Source organism: Glycine soja, chromosome 8 (assembly GCF_004193775.1).
Source record: "Glycine soja cultivar W05 chromosome 8, ASM419377v2, whole genome shotgun sequence".
NCBI classification, from domain to species: Eukaryota; Viridiplantae; Streptophyta; class Magnoliopsida; order Fabales; family Fabaceae; genus Glycine; species Glycine soja.
Window position 1 is genome coordinate 10,621,336 of NC_041009.1, and position 20,485 is coordinate 10,641,820.

Sequence of the window (20,485 nt, forward strand, 5' to 3'; positions counted from 1 at the left end):
TTCCAAATTCAATGATAAGCGCTAGTTTAACATTTTCAAAAGTTTGATGTGACTTGAAAATCTAATTCCTAACTTATTTAATAGTAAGGCTTTCTTAAAGGCTTAAAAAAACTTATAAATAGACTAACAGAGCTAATTATCTGTAAGCCAGTGAATTATGTTTTTAAATTTCTAAATTGACTAGCAAACAAATAAGTTGAAAATATTTAATTATAAAGTTAATAAATTAATAATATTTATTATATTAATAAAATATAATTAGATTCTGCTGTCAACCATTATTGTAGTACTTTTACAGTCTTTTACTTTTAGCACCAAAATAATATTATTTTTTTCTGTGTTCCACCTTTTATTTAGACTTGAAAGCAAGTAACATATCCAATATAATGTCTAGATACAACTCGAATCTGATGAATTTTCTCTTTGTTCATTTCTTGTTACCGCTTCTGTGTACAGTATACGATATTTTAATTTCATTTAGGCAGTATAGGCACCTACAAAAGTAGAGCAAAGACTTTTGTGTCTTTTTCTGTGTGTTCTAATGTAGAAAGACAGTGAAGGGTTTTGAGGCTTAAACCCAACAACAACAACAAGAAACATCCACAGTTCGATCCCTAAGTCAATGTGAATTGAGAAACCAACGTTCCGTCAACGTGTCTCTTTGTCAAAGAGCCCTAGGCCTGACCAATTAGGGGTACTTAACTTGGCAAAGGACAAGACAAGACCCACTCACATTGCTATAATGAATCCCAGACCAGACACTACACGTGTGTTTTGTTAGGGCATGACTTTTGATTCGTTCTCCTTTCTTTCTTTTTTCCCCTCTCTGCGTAGGTAATTATCAAACACGTAGCCAAAGAAGAAAACAAATGTTGACAGGGCATATGAATGAATGAATGGTATTCAGAGGAGGAAGAGCCACTGCCCACAGCACATGTGCCAAGTTGATGAAATGATTGATCGTTCGTTTTTCAGAACAAAAACTATGTGGTGGTCGGTTGATTCTGATTCTGAGACTCATCAAGGTGAACATAAACCAAAAATCACATGATGTGTAACGTGTACTTTGAGTTCACTATAATTGGACACCATCAAATGCCGCGAGACAGAGATTAATTAGTCGTATCATGTTCCATTTGTATATGTCTAGTTTGGTACGTACGTAGCATTATAGCATTAGCATTAGTAGCGTACAAATGAACTATATTTCATGCAGTTCGAGGCCAATTGAGATGGATATCAGATTCGTATCTATACATTCAGTTTGATTAGAGTTTTTAATTAGCGGTTAGTATTATTATTTTGTTTTGTTGGCTGGGTTATTTGAATATCATATGATGATATGGCATTTGATTTGAACTTTTTTTAATTAATTATAATTAGCACATGGCTCCCGAATGGTCGAACTTGCATGACCTGAATTGTCAACACCAGAAAACAAAAGACATCGTCTTTTACTTTATATATGGGTCAACATACCAAACTGACTAGCTTTTCTCTTTTTTTTTTTATTACTTTCATGAATGAGTGGTAAACTAAAGCACGCAGCCAATAAATTAGGTTTTAATTGATTTGTTGACACAGATTCCAGTCACCTGCTTGTACCGACTTTCTCAGAGTGATGCGACATTTTTTCATCTAAGGAAACCAAAGCCTTTAACTATTCAATAAGGAAAAAAAAAAAAATCAACCTACAAGGTTACACCCCAAAATAGAACGTACGAAGGAAAAGAAGAGAGACGGCAATAAATAAAAGAAGATAGGCAAAATAATAAAGATGATAAATAATCTGATAAAAATAAAATAAAAAAAATAAGGAAATTAAAAACTTGAATAAAAGTGAGATAAAACAAAAATAAATGTATCAATATACCAATTAACAAGTCATTCAATCACTTCTGGAGCACATTCAATTAAGAAAAGCGTTCATTCGAGAACTACCTAGATCTGATGTGTTGGCTACCTAACTCATTTAATAGGAGGCATCATGTTCCATAGAACTATGGGGAAGCAGAACCTAAACATTAGAAAGAAAAAAAAACAACTAATAATTCATATGCCCATTTTAGGGTTATTTTCACATTTAATTGTTAAGCTGAATTCATTAACCATTAAAATGAAATTGAATTGTTTTAAACTTAAATTTCATATACTTCTGACACAATTTTTAAAACAAAGAAAAAGTCATTTCAAATTTTTCTTTTGAAGTTATAAAAATAAAGCACTTTGTGTGTTTGGGAATTTATTTAATGTAGCTTAATCCTAATGCAACCCATTTTCCTTTATATATTGAAATGTGTAAAACTTTCATTCAAAGCCAATTAAACGAGTTTTTATATTTGTATATCTTTGGTATTCTTTGAAAGAATCAATTAATCATTGTTGTTATCAACACTACAACCATAATCATCTTTAATATTGTCACCAATATATTGGTGATGCTATTTCTACTCCTCAGAAGTGAGTTCAATCTAATTAAGATTAGCCCATATTGACTCATATTGTGAAAAAAAATTGACTCTTCAACGACATTAATTGACTTTATTTTCTTATTTTATATTTGTCTCACATAAAATGTGGTTAAACTCATTGGTCTACAAATCACAAGAATTAATAAAAATATTATAAAGATATAAAATTAACTAAAAGGTAGAAAAACAACTAAAAGTATAAAAAAAAATCTGAATTGTGTTTTTTTTATTGCTATTTGTTTGAGAATTAATTAAATTTTATAATACAATAAACATACCACTAGTAAAACACATCAAATAACTAATATTAAGTCTCAACCAAATACTATATATTGTTATTGTACCTAATTATCATCATTGACAATATTATTATTGTTATCAGTTACTCTTCCACCACCAATAATTAATTATTGGAATTATCATATCATTAATCAATTTCTAATGTAACTATTTTCATCTCTTCCATTTACCAGTATCACTACTGATATCATATTCATCGTCACCATACCTACCATCCATTATAAATTGACACCATAAGCACTAGATGTTGCAAGTGTCGCTAGTGCCACAATGACAATCGTAAATCTCGGTCACCTTAGGCATGTTTGAATAAGTAAATAATAACAAATGATTTGTCTAGTTTAAATTTAAATTTAGTGTTAAGATGTAAATTAAAAAAAACATATTAAATTACAAATAAAGTTATAGAATTGAAAACTAATTGTTTAAAATTTTCAAAACTTTAAATTCACATGCACTTGATCTGCATGTATAGGCCTAAACTTTCTTATTTTCCTTTTTGAAAAGGAAAAGTGTAAGATTTCGGTATGAAAATTAGACGCAGGGATTGTACCCAACAAATTTGTTTATTACAGGTTGGAATAATATTTGCCAAGTACGTTCATATATGACGTAAAACTTGAAACGTAATGGACTTACTTTGCTTGTGTTACACATGGATTCCTGTTTGCCCGTGACCACTGAAGTCGATAATGTATATTTTTCGCGTGCTAATTAATTAACGTGAGATATTTGGTTGGAAATAGTATTATAGTTAGAAAGCGCTATATTTATTTATTTTACTTAGATTTGAATCTTTTAGCCCAGTTTCCCTTTTCATATTCTTATATATATATATATATATATATATATATATATATATATATATATATATATATATATATATATATCACAGGTATTCTTCGTTGAAAATCTCACGTTCAATTCGTTTATTAGTTTGAACATTTAATTTTTACATTCTCTTCTATGCCCAAGAATTACATTTCTGCTCATTTAAATACTCAAACCTTAGTTTACAAATTGATATATCTCTCTCTAAGTGTGGATTGTGATAGTGATTTCTTATACTTAATTAGTTTACATGATGTGTTAGATTGTTTAATTGTAGGGTGGATGATAGGGTGAAAAACAGAGATTGGTGATCTCCATTTAGACTACACCACACCAAGCAAAAAACAGTGCAAATTATATATGCCTTCCAAATGCTTAAAGTTGAATCAGCAATTTTTTACTGGAAATAATTGAATTTTTTAATAAAAAAATTAATATTAATAACATAAATTTTCTCTTCTGTCACCATTGAATCAATTGGCACAGAGTTATTTTAATTTAATCAGTAATATTGAATCAACAAGCGCAGAGATGAAGTCCCAAATAAAAAACCCTCTTCTACCAGTTTTGTACATTATTTTCTTTCTCTCTTTTTCATCATATTGGCCACTTTTTATTTCAATTTTTTCTAATACTGTATTCTCTTTACTTACAGTCTCAAATGTGATGCACATGTTTATCATAACTCTACAAATCGTAGAATTCAACAAAGATTGAGTGAAGTGTAGTAGTGGGTGGGGTCGGTGTATAAATTTGGTTCCAACTGGACTTGGAATATAAACTTGGTGTGGGAGCTAGCGACAGCACTTTGCAGCGTCGGCCCACTTGGAGGCTGAGATAGGAGAACAACTCGCCTTGATCATGACATGAACTCGACTCCAAAATTTTGTTTACCGGCCAAAGCAAAAGACAGAAACAAAATGCATACCTAAAGTATCAAAACTCACAATCAAAAGTTTTAAGAGAAACACCAAACTGATGACCCATCAAGAAGTATTGGCTGACAACCAATTGACATGACCAGCTTTATTATTCATCAAATTTATTTTACTAGCTAGTTTTTGTCCGTTTATAGTTGGGAATATATATATATATATATATATATATATATATATATATATATATATATATATATATATATATATATATATATCGTATTGGATTTGGTCGTAGACCACTCGTAAACAAGGAAGATTGATTATAACAACCCTGAAAATCTGTGACACTCTTCTCTTCCACCGGAGGTACCGTGTTGTAATCATCCAGCAAATATATGCTTTATGTTGTATTTGGAGAAGATTAATTAGAGATCTCATCAAGAGAAATGGAAGAATGAGTTTTATTGAAATACTAAAGGATTTAGATCAGAGAATAGTTTTTATATCATTTATATTAGAATGGTTATTTAATTTCATAATCTTTAGTCCATATGCACATGGTTTTTAATTTTTGATTTTGGTATATTAATGTGACAATTTGGGAATGGTGGCTGTATCACCAGGTTCGGGTTTATTCAAAATAATTGGATTTTAATTTTGAATTTAATTTAAAAATACTGATAGGGTACAAAAAAATATAGACATTTAATTATATATTTTACTTATGGTAGAATTGTCGAATTTTATATAATTAATTTAAAATTATACCCAAAGCGGTTGCTAATTGATTAAGAATATAAAAATTACACTAATAATACATAAAAATTAAATTCTGTAATAAACTTTTGTTCTAACTTGTGCGGAAAAAATAGTTTACCCTTGACAAAATTTATTTATGATTTTTTTATCACTCATGATAAATTATAATGTAGCAGTTATATATTTGTTCCTAAATTTTATGTGAAGCTTGTGTATCCATATATTATGATAAATAAACAGGCATTAGTTGATTTAACTAGAAATAAGGTAAAATGGCTGGCTATTAACTTTTAACATCAATTCCTAATTATTACAAAACGTAAAAAATGATAAATTTCTTCTACTAACAACCAGAATTACTACAACCTGTACGCATGCTTTACTGCTGTCTTAAAAATTGAATCAGTTATTAATCCGATCAAGGTTCTGAAACAATATGGAAATTAGTTTAACTAGTGAGTTAATAATTGAATGGCATGAATTGAACGGCAATGAACAAAGAGTATCTTTAGAAAAAGTTATTCATTTTCACTTTTTATTTTTTTAATCTCAAATTACTGAAAGAATAAAGTTAAAAAAATTGCTTTTCATCTTTACCTTATTTTTTTTATTTACTGGTTCTAATGAATAACTCATTTTTAATCGTTATATTGAAAAAAATGAAGGGAGAATAGTATATATATATTATACTCGTGGAATTAGCAATGGAGGAAATAAACACAATAGCTTTCGATTCCGGGGGACATCAATTGATATCCACAAATATTCTAATTTGATGCAGTGGAAATGGCATCAGAATTTTAAACCATAATAACGACCACAAACCAGATCAGGTATCAGTTGCACTTTCGGTTAAAGGCTAAAGGTACGTGGACCAACTGAATTATCCCATCTTTTGAATCCAATAATTTCTTATAAATTGCGATCCACATCAACGGTTCCATTTTTTACACTCATTGTATGTGGTTAAGTATTCACACGTGTAACACTAATATCTTTTAGAAAATGTTTGATACTCGCATATTTAAAGATCACATCTTCTGATATATAAAGTAAAAAATAAAAATAGAATTAAAATTGTAACTGTCCAGAAAATGAAGACGAGATTAATATAAAAATGTAATTTATACAAAATGATTAATGATTCTATATATTGCATGCATGGCAAAGAGCCACCGACTAAAGAAAATTGAGTCCCATTTTTAAGTTAATGAAAAGTATGAAATTTGACTTAACTGCATTAAAGCATGTTAAGTTTAGCTTTTAATAGTTCTCTAAATTAATTATTGTCAACTTAGAACTATGTATTATTACTTTTATAAGTTTTCTACTTTATTTTATGATGAATAGAAAAGACAGTGATATGCAGAGAAATAAATTTACTTTTATATTATAAATTAGAATATACAATTTACAGAGTCAGATTCTCACCCTCTTCATTCTCTTTATCCTTTTAAAGACATGTTGAATTTTTTTTCTCCTAGGTGCATTTCATTTATTATTCATATAACTTAGAAAAAATATCTCTCAAATTACCTTCTTTTATTTTTATCAATAGACTTATTTTCTTAACGACTATTTTTCTCAATCCACTCTATCTTTTATCTATATTTCCAATTTAATTTTAATTAATAACTTTTTCCCAATCAAGCTTTATAAACTCAACATTCGTGAATAGTTTGAATGTGTATATCATATCATGTCTTGTACACATATTTTTAATTACAAAATCTATTTACAAATTATAATTTAATATTTATTTGTTATTAAATTGATACAATTGAAAATACTTAAAGGAATTTTTTCATAAAATAAATAATTAAGTCATAAATTGACTCAATACTTAAAGGAATTTTTTCAACTAAACATGAAAAGTTTAAGCTTTCTTTTTTTATTAACAAGTCAAATTCAAGATTTTAATTGACTCAATATTAAATAAATGAGTCGAGCCCAAACAACTCAATTTTTTTCATAAGTTTAGACTTTAAGTATTATATTTGGCTCGACTGTTTTACAGCAGTGCTTACATCCTTTGTAACATATGTCCACAAGTTACTTAATTGAAACTTAATATATAATGTTAAAACTTAGGACTTTATATGAAAATTACTAATCCATCATTTTTGTGTGCAGTAAAAAAATAAGGTTAAAATTTAGGACTTTATATATGCAAATTACTCTAATCCTTCCGCTTGGCCAATCTTAATAAGTTATACTAATCTGTAATTAAATTACTAAGTTAGCAACCGAGATCAGCTGCTATGGTCGCGAGTGTCTAAAATTTTCTTAATAGCCTTTTTGTTCGTTTCTCGAGTAGCCACTGAATCCTCGCTTGTTTAAGAGTTGATTGATTTGATTTATAATTAACCTTTTTCTTCTCGTGATTGTAAGCCTACAATAATAGTATGTATGATACATTATACGTACATTAATATTTGATGCATTGATAACACATATCAATATTCTGTACTAACGAAATTGTTTCTCAGTATATATAATACTTAGTATATTATAAGCTTACAATTAATGCCTATATTTACAGCTAAATTTTCGTTAGATAAAAACTATATTAACAAGTACTAACCCAATGTATTTTTTTTAGAGAAGTACTAACCCAACGTTTTTTTTTTACTGGAAGCACTAACCCCATGTTAAACAGTCAGGAAATAATGGTATTTTTTTTTATACTGCGTGAATAGTGGTCAATAATCAATAGTGTGATTTAAAGTTAATTTATAATAATGCATATATGAAATATCCACCAAGCTTATGCATTGAAATAGATGTGCGTTGCATGTGAATTTTGTGGATTCTAAGTGCCACATTATGAATGGAAAAAATTGTTAAACCAACTATGTACACAACATGCATATTCTGCAGCTACAAAATATTACACACACACAATGATAAGAAAAAATTACATTAGAGTTTGGTGAAGTCTATTTTAATTTTTATATTTTAGTTGAATAATTAATAATGATGATATTTTGGAAAGTATCAAAAAATGAGAGAAGATGACTACTACTCTAGGTGGGAAAGAAAAGTATGCATATGATCTTATTTCGCGTGTGGGATCATCATATAGGTTGATAGTGTACTATGTAAATTATAGTCTAGGTTTGTTTGGATATTGCAAAATAAATGTATATAGCTAGCTTGTGCTGAAATTGAATGTAATCTTTTGTTGAATAACATAATTTTTTTACTTGCGGCCCCTCGATATCGGCATTAAAGACAAAGCATAAGCGATTAAAATGATTTGTTAATTAAGTTGGAAAAAAAGAAAGAAATAAAAGAAAAGAGAGTGACAAAGAGGATAAAGAAAAGGGGATATTTCCTTACCCCGAATCCTTTTCCTTTGAAAGGAATGGCATATAATTGAATCCCCAAGATATTACTAAAAAAGAGTGGTTTTGGTTTCGGTATCAAATGGATATGGCATTTCTTCTTCTTTTTTTTAACATTGTGACCCGTAGATTAGGAATCTTTATAAATAAATAATCAATAATGTCAAAACACAAGTTGAATGGATTGTGAATCCACCGTCGATGCATAGTTCGCACTTTCTAGCCAAAGGGATATATATCGTCTGCACTTCATTCCTTTAAGTGTAACATGAATTTATCCTCTCAATTCTTATCCCGATGCATGCATGCAGTGTTCAATTTGTTATCTTACAATTGATTCACAACCACCGGTAAGACCTAATTCATCCCGATCTAATTATAAATAAATTTATATGAATTAAAGAATTTAATTAATAATATTTAATATAATTTTTTTAAATACCCTTTAATAATGGTATTTATAAAATATGAATAAATAATTCACGAAAAATAAAATTTTATTAAATAAAAAATATATTAAAAATATTATCATTACATAAGATAGATCTAAAATTATTTTTATTGTTATTTATATTTAACTCCGGAGTAATCATAATTAATTTTGCCTTATCCCAAACCACCATTAAAGGTAAAGTCGGCAAATCCTCCAATTTTGTCGCACATTGAGCATCATCATTCAGTACTGTTGAGATTGAGGAACTTGGTTCTTATGCGCACATTGTTATCTCTAGATGTTTCGCCCCTTCCTTTTCATCTTCAACTGGGTTTGGAGTGATCAAGAGGATGTATTTGTGCTTAATAAAATATTGTTGCCGATTGATGATGGTGAATAAGAGATAATTAAAGACCACCTTATTTAATTTCCTTCGATCCCATTTATCTTAGTTTTGGCTTATATGGTTCTTTGCCCAAATTTTCAACCTTCTTTAATTTAACTGAAAACAGTTGGAGATGTGACAAAATGAGAGCTTTCCTACTAAGGTCCAGGTCGGAATGATGGACTTGTCAACATTAAAATATATAACCACGTGTTAAACTTTGTCTTAAGCGATCACTGTGCCTTGATGTAAATGGAATGAGGGAAACAACCTATATTACGAGGAAACAAGTTGTAATAAGAATATATAATATAGTCTTAAAAGGAATAAGTTTGACAAACAAGAAGAATAGGGAGAGTTACTATTAGAAAGTATTCATCATATAATTAAAATAATGACTTGAAATATTACCATAAGTATATATGTGAAGAACCTTCTTTTGTCGTGATTTTATTTCATACTTTGAATAGTCTATGTTAACAACAAAATAATTAGCAATATTTTGAAAGTAGTTATATTCCTTAAAACAGCTTTTGGAATAATAATGAGAAAAAATAACTTCGAAATTTTAGAAAGAAATATCTTAATTATTTTTTATTAATTGTATAGATTTGTCAAAGAGCAGTACTATATCCACTTAAAATTTATATTATTTATTATTACTATTACTGGTATTGCCTTTTATTATCTCCATACTAAATAAATTAAAGAGTATTAAAGAAATAAAAATACAGTTAGTATTTTAAAATAAAAAAGTAATAATAAGTTTCCATTAGATAAAAAAATATTCTTCTCAATTAAATACATGCTTCATATGTGAATAACAAAAAATAATGAATCAAATAGTACGTGCTTCATACCAAATTAATTTTTCGTAAATATCATTGAATCCCGTTAAATTTGTTCCAAAGTGATTGCATTTGTTTTATATTGATGTGTACTTGTATGGAATGGAAAGTTAGTATTTTTATACGACAATTGATTTCTTGTCTGAACTCGTCCTTGTTCATAAGAAAGAAAATCTATTTCTGTGGGCTAAAAGGCTATAAAAGCATATTTTCTTGAGTTTTTTTTTTTCCAGCGGGGATGGAATATTACGACCAATCGATCTAAGTCCCCAAAATTAGGCCCAATATGATTTACCCTTTCACACATTTTCAAAGAAAATTTATTTTCAAAATTAATAATGTTTAATAACACTATCGATAGAAATTTATGGATCAATGATGAAAAATTCCAATGCTATTCTAGTGTTTTTGTTTTTTCGTTTTGGACCTCTCAAACGAACGTTTAAGCCGAACCTAGCAATTCTTGCTACTCAAAATGGTGCTTTGAAACGTAAACTAATTGAGTCAACATGTATACAAACATGTTCATTATCGCTGACTCTTGTTGCTAAGTTTTTTAGGAAAAAACCTATTAAGGACGCAACAAGTGTGTATCGGTCTAATAAATATGAGTAGGGTATGTATATTTAATTGTTTGAAGAAGTAGAAAGAGGGAGAAAAAGGTGGACAACTATTATATATATCCAGATGTATGTGAACACTAGAACACATTGATATATCTGCCTGACATTTGAATGAGCTTCCATTATAGCGTGAACTACAACTAATGCAAAAAAGTTATATTTTATGTAACATCAATGAAAGTTAATTCAAAAATCAGATACATAAATTGTAAGTTAGCGACAACTTGATTAAAATATGATCATACTCTTTGCATTGACCATAGTCGAATGTTACAATGCAAGCTAATTTAAACATTGGGTGCATTTTTTTCTGAAAGCAAAAGTTATTTTTGTAACTAGAAGTTATGAGACTAACATTCTCTCTATCAGTAAAGGTCACAAAAATAAATTTTATTCATTCAAATAAAATATTTTTCATACATGTATCCAAGTAAAAATTATAAAATGTAAACCTTTGTCTCTATATAATGTCATTTTAGTGGACACAAAATGAATAGTACTATTTCAATTATTTGTTGTGATGATAGTTTTAAAATCTTAACAAATATTCTTTTAGAACGTTTTCTTTAAGTCAAACTAGCTAGGAATATATGATCTATAGAAATATTGCTTAGTTAACAGTCTAGGTAATGTTGAAATGTAACCAAACAAGGGTCGGGTAATTTCTTAAGAACAAGAACTCTTAGATCGAATACCATCTCTAAGAGCGTGATTCTCATGAATGAAAAAAACAACTCTTGAACCAATACCCCTTATGTAACCAACATGAAATAACTAATAAGTGATCCTCTTTTTAACGTGAGTTTCAACTTTTTAAAAAGTAGAATCATACCCGTTCATGAAATATAATGGTGGTCGTTTGGTCATAACTTGATGTTCTTTAAGTGTGAATTTTACTAACCAAAATAAAATGTAGGAGTTATATTCAAGGTGCCAAACTGCCATTCCACTGCAAAAGACTAATACAAATGACAATTTGATATCTCAATATTTTCAAATTACGTCTGCTTTAGGCTTCAACAACGTCTACTATAATGTGGAACTGTCTTAGTCAAGAATCTGCATAAAGAAGGTTTAGGGTTGACAAGAAGACTTCCCTTTCGCTCTCACTATTTCGTCTTGCCCTCGAATAGAACTTCACCATATTAATTGCACACAATGTTTTGAAAGCTATGTGTGATTCTTTTGGAAGGTTATGATTTCCTTCTTCACCCGTATCACTAGTACTACTCGATGTTTTAGTTCAATGTTCAATGTTCAAAACGAGACCATTTCATTGACTAAATGTATGAAAAGAGCTTTCTCGTGCATTAATTGAATCCTATTTGAACAAGTTGGCATGCTTCATCAAATAGAGAGGCATTATGACATGAGACTGAAAGAACTAAGTAGAGACCCCCACGTGCGTGTTGAGTAGCCTAAGCAAATTCATGGTGGCAACATATGCGCGCGCATGCATCTTGGGCACCTTATTAACTTTTTGGTCAACACATCTTATACCGAGCTTGTATTTTTTGGGTCAACGCATCTTGGACACTCAAGCTTGTGCTTCTTTTTTTCCTCTCTTCCGAATCTCTTTCTATTCCACCACACGAAACATATACTTCCACTATCTGCTGCTACGAGAAAGTTTTATAAATAACGCAACTTTGTTAAATATCTTATACCAATAATTTCCAATAGGCGTGGCAAAAAAAATTGACTAAGATTCATTATTCCCACGCTTTGATAATGTAAAATTGATTAAATATTTAAGGAGTATATAGTTAATATGATACACAATATGCAATCTAATAGCTTAGTTTAATCCACGTCGAGTTCTAATGGACATTATTAATAAATTTGTTATGTCAATGTAGACATGAAAGCAAACGATATGCGGCACCAAAATCAATTTGAATCGTTATATATTATTCTGCTTGATAAGATGTTCTTTTTATTTTATAATTAGAGGAAATCTTAATACTTGAGGGCAAAAAATCCAATGGATGTAACAGGTCGAAGTGCATTGTGCGCATCCTACAGATTCTACTCTGGGTGTGTAATGAATGATACTTATAAGTTTTGATGATAATTATTGTAACAATTGGTTGATAGTGATATTGTTTATTTGTTTTAATGTATTGTTCAACAGGAAGGAACACATGTTGTCGATTTCACGAGTAGACGTCGGGTTGGGATTTGTAGTTTTGTTTTCGCTTAGAAGGTCACTGGAATAAAACTAGCAGCCGCGGTGATAGTCACCTGCGAAAGAGTTCATCAGTTTGCCAGTTTCAATGCATGGGTGATTGGCTAATTTCCTTAGTGACTTATTGGTATGATACATGTGTATATCAACCCATGGTTTCTAGATTCCTTACAAGAAAGTAATAATTAATGTAATTATTTAAATGACAAGATAAAGTAGTATTTATTATTTAATCATATGAGAAGAATGTAGTTTTTAACTCTTTTCTCCCGTATCTTTTCAACTCTTTTCATTCAAGCTCAGTGATCACGTCCTTTTTTTCTTTCTTTTTTTTCTTTCTTCTTCAAGTCATGTCTACCCGTTCTTTTATATGCAACCAAAAACATTGGAAGTAAGCTTAAGTTTGGAGGAACACGCACTTATCATCACTCTATTAACAACTTTAATTAATTGGTAATATATTGAGAGAGAAAGAGGGATCATGAGCTACTGCTAGGTTAAAACCAGGAAAGAGTCAGAAGAAACATTAAAATAAACTTTCAGAATTTTCCTTAACTTCAACGTCAAAAGAAACGGCCCTTTTTTCTTAGTTCAAAAACAAGCAACACTTAAATAGCTAAAGATGTCTAAAGCAAATAAAATGTCAGACCCAAGAGGTCCAAATAACAATTTAACTAAGCCCAACATTTTAGATAAAGTCCTTCAGCCACATAGGGGTTTGGGTCCTCCTATAGGGTCTGTTGGAACTCAACATTTCCCGTTGGGCTTTTGTTATATCTACAATTCGTTTTTGCTAAGTATACCCCCGTTTGTTTTTTCTTCTAATTTTTATTATTATTATATATACCCTATATACTCATAATGTTAATACGTAACCATTATTCTGGAATCTATTTTTTAGAACAGTGTTTTGTTTTTTCATAATACTATTTATGTTTTGAAAAGTAATTTCCAAAATATGAATAAAAAGACATTTGAAAACATTCAAACTAGGGATATTAAAATTCATATGTAAATTGCTTTAAAAAGGTCATACGTAAATAAAAAATTGCACAATAGTGAAGAATTGAAGTGGAGAAAGCATATAATTAATATTGGTTCTTCAATTTGGACGACTCTAAGAATCGCTCTATTGCAGCGACTTTAACAAATTTAAAATCTAATCATATGTTTCCGCATATATAAAATGAGTGACATTAATTGTGTTGTGTGAATGGACAGAAATAAAATGAGGAAAAAAGGTAGTTGGAAGAGTAAACATACTACATGGGAGTTTGGAAGATAAAGAAAAAAGGTGTGTGATACTAAAACATAAGATTGAAGAAGGGATGAAGGAAATGAAAGAGATAAGGGTGTGTGATACAAGAGAGGAAGAATATGTTGCTGCTATGAAAGAAGGGTGCAAGAGAGAAAAGAATATTTGAAAAAGGAAAGACCATTTTTAAGTAAATAATTTTAAAAATCAGGAAGATAAGTGTACTTTGAAAATTTAGAACGAATATAGCAATAGCATTTCCGTTAGCATTATATTTATCCATAGTGATTTATTACCCCACTAATCTACCTCAAAATCAATGTAATATATAATTTTAAAATATGTGGCAATTAAAAAAAGAATTATTTTATTATTATCTTATTGGTCAATTTTACATTAACATTAAATTCATAAAATATTTATTTTCTCTATTTTAAAAGACGGAATAAAAAAACTGTTTCAAAATTTAATTTCGATTTCAATTATGTCTTGTTGAAAATTCATTCAAGATCGTAATTAAATTTTTACCATAGATTAGGAGTAGAATGAGAATTCTAATATCAATTCTTATTCTCATAGAGCCTACAGTGGTTTTGCATATAGATGATTGATCCATAATTCAATTATTCCTATAGGCTCTGGCAACGAGAAGAGACAGTGTTTTCCTCCCAAAAGAGCGAAGTGTCATTTCCACCACCAATAATGCAAAGAAGAGTCTCGTCGGAGAAACCACTTAGCTTGTTGTCGACAGCAATCGAAGGTCACCGGAGGTAGTGACATTAAAAGGTTTATTCGGTTGTGGTTGGGTACCAATAACATCATTAAAGTATAGTAACAATTCATGGTCCCGGTTCCTCGACAAACTTCATTACTGTGTCGAAGTGAGAAGCCAAACATGTAAGTTGCAAGGCTAGACAGAATGTCTTTGAAGAATTACAACACAATTTGTACTTAGCGGTAATTAATGACCAGTAAAATCCATCCTAACTTATAACGTTTGTGACAAATGAACATTAGTCAGTTAAATATTACCAGTAATTTATACTGTACTTGCTAAAACTGTTGATATAGTTCATTAAAAGTACTGAATAATAACACCAAAGTAATTTAAACTCCTGATCACCCGTTCCCATTAGCTGAATCCCAACCTCCCTAACTGTCAGAAAATTGCAAATGGAAGTAGATGGTTGATAATGTTTTAATTATTGTCGTATATCACACACACACACACACATTGCATCCCTTTGATAAAAAAAAAGTATACAAATCATATTTGTTTTTTTCTTCTTTCTAATATTTATATGTGCAGATGCTCGTTTCTTTTGGGGGATGCCACGTAGGAGGAGAATCTCTGAAACGTTTATTATAAGTTTATTACTAATCTGCTGCTAGTGCTAGGGTGAGAGCGTGGAAAGAGAGAAGATTCTTAACTTGAGCATGCTAAGCCACATCATTAAAAGGCCTGTAAAGAGTAAAATAAGCTGATATAAACAAACTTTATCCCCTCATCACGGAATCCTTTTACCAACTTGAAGATGCAATGCTAAGTTCCGATCTCGTTCACATTCCTTTTGAACGCTATTAAAAAAGAGGGAATTTGAGATTAAAGTGAGGGAATTCAATTCAATAAAATTGAAAGGTTAAGCGGTGGCCGATTAGGGTCTGGAAGGATTCCCAATGCTGATGGTGTGGTCATGGCCCCCAATCCCAATCAGGGATATTTATTTATTATTATTGTGGGCCTTTTCTTTTCAACTTATTACGTCCGTTTTTTTTTTTTTGGCAGCGTTAACTTTGTCTTCGCGTGCTGAGAATCAAGAATAAGAATATAGATTTGATTTTGATGCATCTTCCTTTCTATAAGGCTATAACTATTCTTTCTTTATTGATTGCACCTTTTGGATGGAGAAGGGACGGCCTCCCAAATTCCTTATCTCAACCCCACGCCATATCATAGACCTCCTTCCATTCTGTTCTTACGCATTCGGTTTCTCCCTTAATTTGTCATTTTTTCTGCAGATGAAAATGACCTTACTACTCTCACATTATTTACTCAATTATAATAGTTTTACATTATTAATCAATCAAAAATTATTATTGACATCAGCTACCATTTCTACAAGTGATAACGACTTATTATTTTTAACCATCAAGTTATTTAAGATTTAAATCCTGATTTAAAATATAAAATAAATTATATTAAGAAAAATATCTACCTTATAGTTTTCAATAAAAATTAATTATTAATTTTTTATTAGCTTATGGATCCAAATCAATGTCATCATTGATATGATTTTTAATATATAAAAATATGTTGTTTTATCAATGTAGTTGAGATATATGTTAAACTTATGGGTCCTGTTAACAATCATTTTTAAAATATTAGCTAAAGTATATACATTTTATTATATTTTTTCAATAAAAATTAACCAAAGTTTTTGAAAACTTGTTAATATTACTATTCTATTTTTCTCATCAACAAAACTGATAAGTATTTCACATTTATAATATAATTAAAAAATATTTTTCATCTAAATTTATTTACTATAAACAATTTGTTTGGAACTCTAAACTACGTGCATTACAATCATAAAGAAATACGTTTTTATTTAAGACTTCTAATTATTTTGGAATAGAATACACACAAAATATTAAATTTACCATTATTACATACATACACATAATATAACATGAATATGTTACAATATCAATATTCATTAAATTTCCCATTACCAATTTTCTTTTTCTACTTTACCATTACTCGTGTATAAGTTATAAGAGGCAAATCCAATTAGCTTTGAGCACAAACAAAACATGCAAGAACTTAAGGTTGAGTTTCTTGCATCGTACATAACAAACAGATAATTTTTTATGCAAAATTTGAATCTTTTTTTGCTCAAAATCCTAACTTTTTTAATGTAGTAATATTTGCTGTAAAATTTTGATAATTTATACGTACAGTTTTTAAAGTGTGTAATAAGTAGTTTTTTTTTGCTTAAATCAAGATATTTTCTATTCGAGACAATTTTGTTCGGAACGGGTAAGATATACAATAAAATTCTCTTTTTAATTACATACCCAAAACATTTAATTAAGCTCAAAATGACCTTATGGCAATTGATTCACAAAATTAGTGGTGTAATAAGTAATAATGGTATGAATAGTCCGAAAATAAATTATAAGTTAATTAAGTTTTTTAAAAAATGTTTTTTTAAAATGTATAATTATATTAAAAAAAGTATTTTTTTATTTAATATTAATTACTGGGATCTAAAGTAGTTCATTGAATTCGGTAATTCACCACTAGTAAAAAAAAACCCGTGGTTAACCTCTTAATGTTCTATATATTCCTTTAATTGTATATGATCATCATGAAGATTGTTATATATCCTATTCTAGATCTATTTATATTATATTCTGAATTTTTTTAATGTCGGAACATGTATGCTGGGAATCCCAACTCTTGAATGGAATAGTTTTACTTTGAAATAAAACCGTTGACACCAATAATTTTAATTAATAAGTGAGATTTATTTTTGCTTTTCCTTTCGCAGCATGAGTTAAATGAATCTGAACTTTTCATTTGACTGCTTGAATGTGGTAGTTTTAGGAGGTTCGTAACTTGATACACAAGAAAACATCACATCAGGCATGAAAAACGCCCCTTTTTTCATTTAAAATGACGTCTTAATTAAAAAGAACAATAAAATTGGTGTTACTATTTAAATGAAAACATTTATGAGATGTTGCTTTGTTAATTGAGAGGAGAGAAAAACATAGATTAAAGGGTAAGTTATTCAAATCTATTTGAACCACCCACTTAAGTCTTCCCTTTAAAAGGAAAAGGATAATAAATTTCTTTAAAACACTGATAAAAATAAAAAGAAATTATAAACGAAAAAGCATTTATTTTATTAAAAGTATTTTATAAAATATTAAATAAATAAATACTAGCAAACGTCTTGTATGGATGAGAAACAAAGCTTGTACTAACAATTTGACACCACTCACAATGGCCAACAGATCAAACACCGTTTGCTTATATATATCAGTAAAAGTTGGCTCCCGGTAACGAATTTTCATACTACAGTTACTTAGCATAAAACAAAATTCGGTAACACCATTTAGTTCTTCTCCATGGTCCATACTTTACAAGAACATGTAAATTTTTCATATATTGGAAGGGCACTTTAATTACAGTTGAACAAGAAGTAGCTAGCCAAGACACAAGTAGAAGCCCCCAAGGTCATGCAAGTAACAAAAAACACGAGCAGACCACAAAAAGATCACTACGACCCTCTGATTTCACTGCCTAAAATTTGCAACCCTCGTGTCTCAGCAAAACATCCGCAAATGTCAAAAAATCCATTGCAGAAGCAGCCAAAGACACTAGCGAAACATAAACCTAAAAAATTACAAAACATAATAAGTACATACTAAAACCCAAAAGCAGAGCAAAACCAAACCAACCATTTGACATAACGAAAATTCACCGAGTCATCATATAGCTTCCCAATCAATCTCCACAGAAGGGAACTTCTCCAACCCAAAATTCTCCATTTCATCCCACTGATTATTAGAATCCGAGAAGTCCGAGAAATCCAAGAAAGTAACACTGGATTCAGGCGAAGAAGATTCACCAGAAAACATTGGGTTCTCGTGCTCGACCTTAAAATCCTCGAACTCGGGATAAACATATTCAGCGTTCGATTTTGCCACGTCAGACTCGACCTCTGCCAGCTCAGCAGCGTGTATCACGGGCTTCACGTCTTCGACGGAGCAACACGGCTTTTCCTCTTGTTTCGCTAAGCTTTCGCAAATAGCTTGCAGTTTGGAATCCACGGAAGAAGGTAGAGGCTTGTAATCTCCGAACTCGCCGAAAACGAAGGCTCCGTGGTGTCTTAGATGAGGAAAATTGAGACGCGCGAACTCGCCTCTGAGCTTAAACGCTGCGTTGTCGTACGCTAATGCTGCTTCCTCTGCGGTGTCGAATGTTCCTAGCCAGAGGCGCGTGCGGTTCTTTGGGAGTCTGATTTCAGCGACCCACTTGCCCCAATGCCGTTGCCGCACCCCGCGGTAGAGCTTCGTGGGTTTCGCGGCCGTGCCAGCGTGCTTCATGGGGACGCGTTTTGGGCCCAGGTGGGTTTGGGTTTGGGCCACGTGCTGCTGCTGCTGCTGAATGTGGATTTGGGCCTGAATCTGAACAATTTGGTCTGGGGTGAGTTGGTTGAGCTTGATTTGGTTGGAAGAGGGATACGAAGTGGGGAGAGAATTAGATGAAAAAGAACAAGGCTGTGATTCGAGTGAAGAAGAAGAAGAGGCAGAGAAATAATCACTTTTCATAAAAGGCTTAAGTGCTTTCATCAGCTCTTCACTATACGGATCTAGGAAATCCGCTACGATGTTGCTGCTGTTGTACATGTCTATAGCAGTTCCCATGTTTTACAAGATGACAAGAACAAGTTGAGAAAACCCAAAAATAAGGGAGGGAGGGAAACAAGTTTTTAAAATTATAAATAAAGCCTGTCTCAATTCCAAAACCAGAGAACAGGGAGGAGAAAACTCAAGACTTGCAAGTAATTGTTGAGAAGGAGAGAGAGAGAGAGGGATGAAGCTAAGAAGTGGGGGTGGGGTATAAGAGAATAAGAGGAAGGAGAAGGGGATTTTGATGTCACTTTTGTTTGTTTTTTGAGAGGCCTCACTTTGTGAGCTTGGCTCTTGCATTGCCATGGTGAGCCATGCTTGGTTTATATACTCATGTTGATGAGGTGGAAGTTGCTTGCAATAGTCTCTTTGATGATTCACTTGCCGCGTCAACTTCAATAATGCCTTTATTCCGTGATGGTTATCCTATAGGAAAAGGCCACCTAGGTAATACCTCATTCGTGACTGCCAAATGTCCACCCAAACAGTTACCTTACACGTGTCAATCATGTGCTGGCCATACTTGTCTATTAATATATATATATATATATATATATTTATTATTCAAAAGTAGCATTGTTCCTCTACCTCACTTTCTTGAGAGAAAAAACAAAATGAAATAACAACATTAATATTAATATCATCCTTATCTTATCTAGCATTTTTTAAATAGTTTAAATATGTATTTTTTTTAAAAAAAATTAATACACATAATTGTAGTTGATAATATGATAGAAAATGTC

The 20,485-nt window shown here is 30.5% G+C and overlaps 1 protein-coding gene across 1 annotated transcript; it reads right to left on the minus strand.

Annotated features, from left to right (window-relative positions):
* Positions 1-18,446: 18,446 nt before the first annotated feature.
* LOC114421881 (ethylene-responsive transcription factor ERF060-like) lies at positions 18,447-20,035 on the minus strand. Its single transcript, XM_028387988.1, has one exon. It carries the CDS (start codon positions 19,755-19,757, stop codon positions 18,819-18,821), a length of 939 nt encoding a protein of 312 aa, XP_028243789.1. The 5' UTR covers positions 19,758-20,035; the 3' UTR covers positions 18,447-18,818.
* Between the last annotated feature and the right edge of the window lie 450 nt (positions 20,036-20,485).